Genomic DNA, 11310 nt, shown 5'->3' with positions numbered 1-11310 from the left:
ATTATAATCAGATAATAGAAATAATTTAAATAATAACATTCAAATTCTAATTAAATAACAAAATTAAAAGTCTTACAAAACTCTCATACAAAATTTAGTCTAAATAAAGATGCCAAAATCTTGTCTCTAATCGCTCTTCCATGATAAATCCCCGAGTCGAGCTAATTCTTCGAATCTATAAAAATAGTAAAAAATTGTATAATGACCTAAATAACCCAGTAAGTAATGAATATCTTAACTAGACAATTTATATAATAACATAAAATATAAATATAAATTACAATGAATCAGTATAAAGACATAATCAATTTCGTTTCAAAACACAAATCTATTAAAATCCATATCTTTTAAATATTTGTATATGTAATCATAAATTCGATTTGAAGCAAATCACATTCAACTCAGCATTCTTAAATATGGCCACATTTATACCTTGTGGTTAAGCCAGAAATAGAATCACACTTATATCCTGAAAAGTGGGCCAGAATATCGCACTTATAACCTGTGGAGTAGGCTAGAATACCATATTTATATTCTATGGTGGGGCCAGAAGCAAAATCATTGAGCTCAATAATAGTTAGAGTGCCAATACATAACCCACAATTAGCAGGGTGCAGAACATAGATAGACTGAGTTCAAATATGATACATATCAAAGTTCTTTCTACAAAATAACATATATATTATAATCCAATCAAAATGTGCATATACGATGTAAGATCAGTAAATAATATACTAATAGTCCAAAAAATATTACTTCGAATTACATATCTATTTTTCATTCAAAAACTATCTCATACAATTCATAAATCACATATAAATCAATAAACAATATATTTGATGTAAAACTAATATTATATAAATAAAAAATTTAGGAAAGGCAAATTATTACTTACCTTACAAATGCAATCCATAATATATTTGAGAAGCAAGCTCTAGCCAACTCCTAAAGATTATGAGTCGACTCTTGAAAATCTCGAGTTAACCCCAAAAATCTGCAAGTCAACCCCTCTGCAGTTAACAACAGCAACGGATAGTTTTTCTGAGTCTAAAAGGCTGTTTTCTCCTCTCAATGGCTCTATTAATGCTTAACGACTAAAAAAGTGTTCTAACTATCTCTAAAAAGTATAAATGCAAGGTAATACCAAAGAAAAGATAAGAGCTCATACACCATAAAGACAAATCTACTAAGGGCCAGAAATATAGAGCAAAAGAGAGCTTCAAAGAAGATATCATTTTAAGAGCTTTCATTGTAAGCTGAAAGATTACATCTTCTACATCAAAAAGTTGGTGAAGCGCCTTCAAGAGCAATCAAGTCAACAAACAGTGTAGCTGCTACTATTTTTATCTTGTTCTTTTTTAAAAGAAAAATTAAAAGTAGGATACCCCAAGTATAGGGTGTAGCGAAGTAATATTCTTGGTGAGTCCGAGATCGTATCCACAGGGATTTGACTATGAACAAAAATTAAAGGCTAATTTAGATTCAGCTTGGGATAACTAAGGCATCGGGATTCATCTTAGTACTTCTTCATGCATTTCTTTTAATCACCTATTACCTCAGTTAGATCTGAGTGAAGACCTAACTGAAGAATAAAGCGGTGAAAATCATAAATAAATGGATCTTTATGGACAGTATTGCATTAATTTTACTTTAGACTACAGGGATTTCTAAGCATCTGTTATACCTTGGGGGAAATAACAGATCAAACAAATGTATAAGTTTAAAGTAATTCCTAAACATTCACTGCACATAAATGATATTAAAATTTTAATTGATGATTAAAAGAATACATGAAAAAATACTAGGCTATTTCCTAGCCTTAGCTAAGAGAGATTTAGCTATCCATATGAGATGCAAGCATTTTTATAAAAGGGATTAGCATAGAATAAATAGAATAAAGCATAAATCCCTTTTTTTTTTTTTTCTTTGGTTCAGAAAACAGGGCACTCTGTTTTCTCTCCGTGGCCTCTTCTCCTCTCTCGCTCGGCTGGGAAAGGTGTGGATGTTGGCTCCCCCTTGCTCCGTGTCCTTCTCCTTTTCCTCCACCGGATGATCCCCAAAAATGGAAGGCCTCCTCCTTCTCTTGCCCGGCTGGGAAAATCGGAAGAGGAGATGCTCCCGGATGGATCCTGCTGGCCGCCCTCTCCCTTCCGTCGGCTGCTTCTGCCTCCACCCGATGGTCCACTGGATGCCCTCCCTCCTCCCAAGCCCGGCTGGTAAGATCCTCTCTCTTCTCCCCTCTTGCTCCCGTCCTCCTCCTTCCTTTTATAGCATGTTGGAGGCGTGGCTGGTGAGACGCGTGGAGGTTTGGGGATGATCCGGTTGCTTGAGATGCAGGATGAAGTCGAATCGCTTGGACTCTTCGGCTGGAAACGTTGCAGAATTTTGAGAACAGATAAGACACGGGGTGGAATGATCCGGTTGGGAATACGGGAAGACTCGGATGGAGATAAATGCTGGGAAGCTCCTCAAGGACGCTTGCTCTGTTCGTTGGAAGCCACAGGTGGATGGGATGAAGGAAACATGGATGACCGTTGGGGTGTTGAGATCGCAGAAGCTGGAACGCTGCTGGGAGGTCGAACGTTGCTAATTTGCTGAGAATGGATGGGGAGCATGGCATGCGGAGGCGACTCGGATGGATGGCTTTTGGGAAGTTTTGCTTTGAGTCAAAGAGCTTGGGGAGTTGAGATGCCTGCTCGGAGATGCTTGAATTGACTCGGATGGCTGTGAATTTGTTGAGCTTGGGCTACTGGTCATTGGGCTCAAACCCAATGTTATTGGGTTTCTTGGATTACTTGCATTCAAACATAAATAAAATATTAATTAATCAATTTTATCAATAATGATTAGCTATAATGCTAATTAAAATGGTATGAAAATTGTACTTTTTGTGCTCTCATCAGTAGCTCCATTTATTGTTTTTGCATTTATTATTTGGAGTTGTTTTCGTAGTAACAGTATTTAATTTTTTCTATTTTTTGCTGTAACAAGTTTCAGGAATTGAAACTTAGGAAAAGGTCCATCCAAACCTATAATTGGATTGTGTTAAGCTTGGGATAGGCTCGGGGTAGGTTTTGGTTGATTAGCGTGGAAAATGAACTAGGTTGATTATAAATCCAAAAAACAATCGGTGAAGGTTTTGGTTGATTAACCTAAAAAAATCAACTGAGTTTGGTTGTGAACTCGAAAAAATAATTAAACTATAATCTATGATATAGATTATAGTAAAATTTCTAAGAGGTATTGGAGAGTGTATGTAGGTGCAGAGTTCGCATCGAGCCATTATAAATTTCTTGTATTTGTTTTGTTGTTTTTTTTGCTTTATTTCTTTGCATATTTACTTAGTGGTTATTTGCTGAGTTGAATATTTATCTGTCAAGCATTTAATTTTGGTGCATTATCAGTTAAAGATTTTGAAAAACCCAATTCACCCCCTCTCTCTTGGGCTGCATAACAGGGCAAAATCATGCCTCCTTTCATCTCCAGAGTATACCCCATGAGGCATCTCTAGGGTTGGCTCCTAAAGGAATTCCGAGTGGGTTTAGTCTTAAGGAGGTTGGTGCTTTCTTTCATCTTCGAAGTCTGTTCTCGGAGGCTTCTCTAGAGTTGGCTCCGAGAGGAATTCCAAGTGGGCTCTGTCTTGAGGAGGTCGGCACCTCCTTTCACTCTAGAGTATACTCTCGGAGTCATTTCTGGAGTTGGCTCCTAAAGAAATTCCGAGTGGGCTCGGTCTTAAGGAGGTTGGTGTCTTCTCTTATCTCCGGAGTATGCACACGGAGGCATCTCTAGGGTTGGCTCTTAGAAAAAATTCGAGTGGACTCGGTCTTAAGGAGATCGATGCCTCTTTTCATCTTTAGAGCATGCTCCCGGAGGCATCTCTGGGTTGGCTCCTAACGAATTCTGACTGGGCTCGATCTTAAGGAGGCCCTAGGCATCCCAGAAATGTCTCCTTTGTTAGGGTACATGCATCCTTGGGGTGTTCCAAGTCGAACTCAATTACCATAGTCATCCAATCTGAAAGATAGACACAACAAGAGAATTATTATTAAAAATAAGTTCAGACTACAATGAGCCTTATCGATAACTAGCACAAAGGTTGTCGGAGTTCCAAGCCTGTGGGATCGGAGCGTCGTCGAGGTGTTGGAAATTGTATCCTAAATGTCAATCGTCAGCATGTTGATGATTGAATTTTGTAAATGAATCGACAAATTAATAAAGTGTTATTTGACATTATTCATCATTTCATTGTACATCTTCAAATGAACTCTTATATGATGAAGTCCTTAGGACTTGTTTTATGATAAAGGAGGATTTATCTTCAAGTCCTTAAAACTGTTCGCGATCCAATAATATGCTGTTACTAGGACGACAGCATTATCGAGATTAGGTCGTTGTGTGACATATACGTTGGTTGTCCTCTTAACCAAGGAGTGTGGAGACACTGATATGTCACACAGGTGAAGTGTAGGAGTATATTTCACTGAACGTGATTAAATTCGGAACACTCTACTGTCAAGAGATGTTCCGAGTGTATATGGGTATAAGTTTGGCCCTCTGACATGAGACCGCAACCTGTGACTAGCAAGCAACTCACTGTATTTTGGTACCGGACTACCTGAATTTCTAATTCAGTGATGGAAAGTCACTGGGTACAGTCAAGTACTTGCGTTGTCAGTTGTGAGTCAAGATGGAATTGACCCCTCCTGGAAACAGGAGATAATGCCTTGTGTTCAATTTAGCAAAACCTTGGCCAGGATAATTCTTGTGAAGAGTCACAGGATTTCTAAAGTTGAATCACATCATGGATGCACTTATTACAAAGTTGACAGAACTCTGAAGTCATCCTAGCATTTAGGAGTCATAGGGATGAATTATACGGTAACTATAGTCCAAGAGTTCTTGAATGTTGCTTTGCAATCATTCGGCCTATCCGGACGTCGGGTACCATTGCTAGATGGTCATTTCGATTAGTACAAGAAGTTGTTCTTGTGCTACCGGCTTAGGTTCGAACCTATGGGGTCACACGCATAGAAGTTTCTAGGTTGATAAAAATGACTGATTGATGATTAAGAATCATTCAGGGGTAATTTGGTTAAATCGATTGACAAATTATCCCAAGCAAAAGTTGTATTAAAATAATTATTGAATTATTGGAGGATTAATTAGCAATTAGATTGCTAATGAACTCAATTTGATTGAGTAATTGGGCTTAGGTTGAGCAAAATTAAATAGGATTCAATTTGGGCTACAACAGGATTTGATCTAATTGGATTGGGTTCAACCCAAGTAGATTGAGCTTGACCCAATTGATGAGACTTGACCCAATTGGATTGGGCTTGATCCAAATCAATTAGAACACCTTATTTGATGAGTATTTTGAGTCCAAACAATCAGAATTGGATAAGGAGAAGAATTTCTAAATTTTAGGAACCCATCATTATCTTCTTGGAGAAGAATAACACCTTGATTTATCCCCAAGATTTCCCATGCCTATCCTATTTATTTTTGGCCAAAAATTGGCATGAGAAGAGAGGAGGCGTGGGGCTATATTTTCTATAAAAATGGCACCTCAAATCTTCCTAAAAAGATTTATATGAATTTTCTAATTTGTAGGGACAGCATGGTGCATGAAATAGGGTGGTCTGCGGCTGAACTTTCAACGCATGAATTCCTATCTTTTAGGGATCCAAAATATATGAAATTTGGATATGTTTATCTCCTCTTAGCTTTAAAATTATCATAATTTTTTGGAAATTTTATCAGCCAAATTAATTAGCTAAATTAGGTGTGAGGTGTGGGGGGGTCTTTTGGCTATAAAAGACCCCCACGCCTAGGGTTCAAGATATACAATATTTAGAGGTCTCAAAAAATTCTAAAAAAAATCCCTGAGGGCCTCCATCCCTTCTTCTCATTCTTCCTCACGTCCATCCTCCATCTTCTTGAAGAACAATCAAAGGTTGAGTGTTTGGAAGGAGAAAGCTTCAGCCATTGCAGTGTTCCTGCGCGAGCTAGCACTCCCACGGAAAACGATTTACCTAGAGCTTCGCGTGGACAATCTATAGAGGCCGGACACATGTACGGCTGCAAAGCGTGATCAAGGAATCATCCAAGACCTCTAAGGAATCAGGTATGAGATTTGATCTTATTAAAGTTAAGATTAGATCTTAAACATGGTTGCTGAAATTTCAGGATTGCTGAAATTTCAGAATTGTATGTTAGACATACATTCATTGTTTCATGTTTTACATAAACATTTAAATCATGATTCTTAATTTTGTTGTAGAGATCTGATCTCTAGCATGCATGAAAATTAAATAGTTTAATTTTTAAATGCTTCCGCTGTATTTTTTTTGAAAATAAATGCATGCAGCCCGCAAGGGTTACTTTCACGAGGTGCCCCAACCTGTATGCTGAAGACCTTTGGTTGCTAGGTTTCGAGTTTCTTTGAAGGCTTGAGTCCAGTGATGAGCACCTCGTACCTAGTTTCGTTATTTGAGGTGGAGGATTCGAACCAAAGAGCATATTTCATGACTACCCCGTCAGGGCCGGTGAGTATGGGACTAGCCCGCTGCTTCCCAGGTTCGATGACCCATCCACATGTAGAATTTATGGCCGCTCTATGGTCTTCTTTTTTAGGAGCTCGGCTACCTGAGGCACTTAGGGCCTCGGCGGGTCCACCAACGATGGTGTTGATGACGCCCGTTATCGGACGATTATTGATTTGTTCTGGGGGTGGCAGATTAGAGGTCAGGGCAGGCGCTCCTCGACCGTACCAAGCACGTATGTACCGGTCTAGCCGCCTAACCTGAATGTGTGCTTCGATTTCATCCTTGAGCTGAACACACTCTTCAGTGTCATGGCAGCAGTCCTGCTAGATGCTGCAGTACTTCTGACCTTTCCTAGTCGACGGGCCTTTCATCGGATGCAGAGGGCACAGGTAGCCTCAGTATTCGACCTCTATAAGGATCTGGGACCTCGGGGCAGTAAAAGGGGTGTACCTCTCAAAATTTCGAGGAGGATTCTTGGGTTGTCGCGAGCTCCTTTTGGGTCGAGGTGCAATGCTTCTTGGCTCTCTCCACTTATCACGGCCCCTCTTGGCTCTTGGGGGGTCTTTCGCCAGCAAACTCGCGATGGAAGGCTATGGCCTCCTCCATGTTGGCATATTTGTTCGCCTATGCCAGCATTTCGGCGAAGTCCATCGAGAAACGCTTCTCCAAGGAGAAAACAAAGCACGACAGTCGTAGGTTACTCTTCATTACTAACATCGCGACCAACTAATCTAGATCGCGAACTACCAGCGTCGCCACATAGAAGCAGCTAATATAGTCCCTAAAGGACTCTTTCTCCTTCTGCTTGATGTCGAGCAGCGCATCTGAGCCGCGGCACCATCTTCGGCTAGAGACGAAATGTGTCACAAATAGGTGGGCGAGCTGCTCGAAGAAGTAGATGGAATCGAATCGAAGCCCGAAGAACTAAAACCAAGTTGCCCTGCAAAGAGTCAAGTGGAACGCCTTGCAAAACACGGCGTCGGTGGCTCCATGCAGCATCTTCAGAGCCCTGAAGCTCTCAAGATGGTCCAAGGGGTCCAAGATCCTGTTGTACGGCTCTATCTGAGGCATCTTGAACCATGGTGGAATTGTTTTCTACATGATCCGCCTATCCTCCTGATGAAGGAAGGCTCCGAGGAGAAATTGAGGTCGTTGTTCGTCCTCGAAGACTGTCCCTTGAGGGCCTGAATCTACCAACGTATTTTCTCGATTCTCCGATTGAGGTTGGCATCCCGTCGGGATGGGGGCTCCAGGCAACGAGGAGGTGATAGGATCGACACAGAGTTTTCGCTGGAATGGGGGCTTGGAGCATGTTGGTTCCCATCAAGACCAAGACTGCTTCGCTCCCGTCGTGCCATTATCTGCTGCAGGCCCTAGACTGTTGCAATCAACGCCTGCACCTGTTGCGTAAGTAGGTTGAACTGCTCATTGTCCATAGGCGCAGCGGGTTGCTCTAGCTGAACGAGTTCCAGGCTTTGCAACAACCATTGGGAGGTCGGAGCGCGGTGTTGCAAAGCACACGATATGCTGCAAGCTCCTCGCAGCCTCATGTTGGTTGTCTTTCCTTTCAATTGATAACGTAGCTGGAGGTGATCCCTTCCTCTAGTGCCAATCTATTGCTGCCGAATTTGGACCAAGATGAGAGCGCAGCTTGGTCGACCATGAGGTTGGCTGGAAGCGACCTGAGCAGGCTGGTTGATGCAACGGATGTTGGTCACCTCTGCTGGTGGTTTGCAAGAAGTCTTCTTGCTAGAGAGTTTCCGGCAGGGACTCTTCGATGCTTAACTAAGAATAACGACGCAACAACATGGAAAGAAGTCGATTTCAGCAAAGGGTAACTTTGTGAGCAATATTGCATATGTTACATATTACATACGTGAAGACCTCCAAGCTGCCCCTTTATATAGGAGAGCTCACTTTATCGTTACCTGACCTGATGTGGCAGCAATGATGGCCAAGTAATGACCGATAGTACGGCCATAGCAAGGGAGCTAGTCCGCGTGGGTGGTGGGCAATGTTGGTAGGGCGCAGGCCTTGATGATACCACGACTGCGGGTTGTTGAGCTGTCGATTGTTAGAACTGTTAGTTCTTCTAGGCTAATGGCTTCTACTCTGTCGGTTAGATGCACGACTGGGGCCGAAGTTATTATTCTTGGTTTACGTCCGACGTCAATGTGGCAGATCTGGTTCGAGGTTGAGGTGTCCAATATTTCTTCCATCAGTGTCATTCCCATCCTTTTTTTGAAACATGCCCTATAAATGGTCAGAATAACCCCAAATTTGACCTACAAGTCTAAAACAAATCCAACAGCACACCAAGCCATATGTACAGGCTTGTACAAGCATCCATCAAGTCAGCTGACTTATTTTCAGATCCGGCCAATAATTCACTGGCCTTAATTGAAATAGAATTGATGCCATAGAGGTAAAAAATAAAGAAAAAGACTTGAATAAAGCAGATGAGAAATTTAATCAAATTACATAGTTCAAATGAGTCAAATTACACCACAAGTTTCACCAGAATTAGTGCCAAAATGCCCCAAGATTTTTGGCCAAAAATGGCACTAAAAGCATAAATAAAGAATAAGATGAACATCACCTCTAGACTGGTTGGTGTTCAGAGTTCAAATGTAGGAACTTCTGCTGTATAACCATTAGCAAGCTGGTAGAGAAGCCTTGGCAATATATTCCTGTAGGGGTCTTTCTCTCTCTTCTCCTTTAGATAGGTAATACAGTTCTTGACCTCGGACTTGACATGCATGTAAAGCTGTTGGGCTTTATATTTGTCTTTCAGCTCTTCTCTCCTCCCTTCAGTCAACAAACAGAGAGTGATAGTGCTTAGAAATGTTATCACTATATCACAAGAAAAGGACACCTTTCTTTCAAGTCTCTAAAATCCATTGCAAAAATGAGTATTTAAGTTGTTGCACAACCAGGATAAGCCTTAATTGATAAAGAATCCACAAATCCAACAGAATCAAACTCTGAAATGTTAATAGCCTAAAGTTTGTATGGTTTGGATGATTGTAATACACTATAGACTTGTTTGGTTCACGGGAAGAGGACAGAAAGGAAAGTATACTCAATGGAACAATGAAAAAATGTCTCATGTTTGGTTGGGGTTTCAAAAGAGATAGATGAAAAAGTAGCTTTTCCATAAGAATAAGATTCCCACATTTCATGAAAAAAAAAACTGTGGGATATCCAAAAATCCAACTCTCACATGGTAGAAATTGGGATAATTTTTTTCAAAAGTGCTCTTAAGCTTACAGATAGAATGGGGTAAGATTTTTTCTTTTATTAAGGGTATAACTGATATTCTATACAACTTTTTTATGGAACTAAATGTTCAACCAAACATAAGCCATTCTGAAATGTGCCACTTTTCCATAGTCAACCAAACATGCAAAAATCATTTTCTCAAGCATCATATATCTAGGTATCAGCTTCCCAAGAAAAAACATTCCGGTGAGAAAAAATTCTTCCTACGAACCAAACGAGTCCTATAAAGCAATCCATGGTTGATAGTGTACAATTCATTTGGTCCAACCAATTTGTCAAGTTTTTAGTCCAACGAATTCCTTTTTTCAATTATCATCTGAATGCTAGTGAATCTGTATAACCTGAGACCTAAACTGAACCGTATAGCTCACACCGGGTTGGCCTGGCTAGGGTAAGCATAGAAGATCCCTATTAGATCAGTTTGGTTCCAGGTCAAGCATCAGGTAACTAAATTCAAACCAAACTTAACCAATCTATGCTATATAATATTAGAAGTATAGATTTTAATAATATATCACTTTAAATTTATCATAGTGTAGGCTCATGGTCTATGTTAATGTTTGGTATGTTGAATACAATGTCAGATTCTCTGTTGTTGTAGCACATTATATCCAGGATTTATATATATGTATTATTTGGATTATTTGGATTTTTTGTTGCATGATGTCATTAAAACATTATTTGTTAATTTATATTGTTTATCACTTAACTGGTTTTCTACAATAGATGAATATATAATTTTCCTAAAATTTAGTTTTGTTTTTTAAACTTTGCTAACCCAAGAACTAATTACTAGATCCAAATTAAAGCTGACATGGGCTGGGCTTGGGCATAAAAAATGACAAATTTTACATAGGCCAAGCCCGAAGCCCAATTAAAATTGAATAGAGTTTAGGCCTGAGGCTTGGCCCATAATTAGCTCCAATCCGAACTAACTTTGGCTGGGTTGGTTTGGTTTAGATCCAACATTATGTTGGTTGTTTTAGTTCCAGTTCTAAAATTTGAAAACCGACTAGGACTAGTTTGGTTTGGGTTTTCCCTTAAGCCAAACCAACCTAATGCCCCATTTGGATACATAGAGGGAAAGAGGAAAGAAAAGAAAGGAAACAGATAGAAGAGGAGAGAAAGTAAAAAAAAAGAAGAGAATATTGAACTTAAGTGAATAGAAGAGAAAAGAAAAGCAAAGAACTGACACAAGCAAGAAGAAGAAACAAAGATATTTTCTTGTCTCTCTAAATCTCTCCACTTATAGAGAGACTAGAAAGGGGATTTAGAGCAAAAATGTTTCTCTCCGTTTCTCTTATTTTCTCTCATGACTTACCATCCAAATGAGAGAATCTAATTTTCTCCTCTCCTCCTGTTCATAACCAAACAAAAGGAAATGGTTTCTCTTCTCTCCTCTCCTAACCAAATGGGGGTTTGTATTTTCTCTCCTCCTTTTGTCTTCTTTTCTCTCCGATACTCTAAACCCAAATAGGGT

At 39.8% G+C, this 11310-nt stretch overlaps 1 protein-coding gene across 2 annotated transcripts in view; it reads right to left on the bottom strand.

Annotated features, from left to right (window-relative positions):
- Window positions 1-9008: 9008 nt before the first annotated feature.
- LOC103715323 (phytyl ester synthase 1, chloroplastic-like) overlaps window positions 9009-11310 on the bottom strand; it is a 44505-nt gene continuing 42203 nt past the window's right edge. For both annotated transcript variants that reach the window (XM_039129890.3, XM_039129891.3), the window contains one exon: window positions 9009-9356. In XM_039129890.3, the coding sequence (XP_038985818.1) occupies window positions 9166-9356 (191 nt within the window). In that variant the 3' untranslated portion in view covers window positions 9009-9165. The remainder of the gene's footprint in view (window positions 9357-11310) is intronic.

This window comes from Phoenix dactylifera, chromosome 12 (genome assembly GCF_051530095.1).
Source record: "Phoenix dactylifera cultivar Ajwa chromosome 12, Ajwa_hap1_PhDact_Kaust_v1.1, whole genome shotgun sequence".
NCBI classification, from domain to species: domain Eukaryota; kingdom Viridiplantae; phylum Streptophyta; class Magnoliopsida; order Arecales; family Arecaceae; genus Phoenix; species Phoenix dactylifera.
Note: the sequence above shows the minus strand (reverse complement) of the source record. Positions and strands in the feature narration are given on the sequence as shown.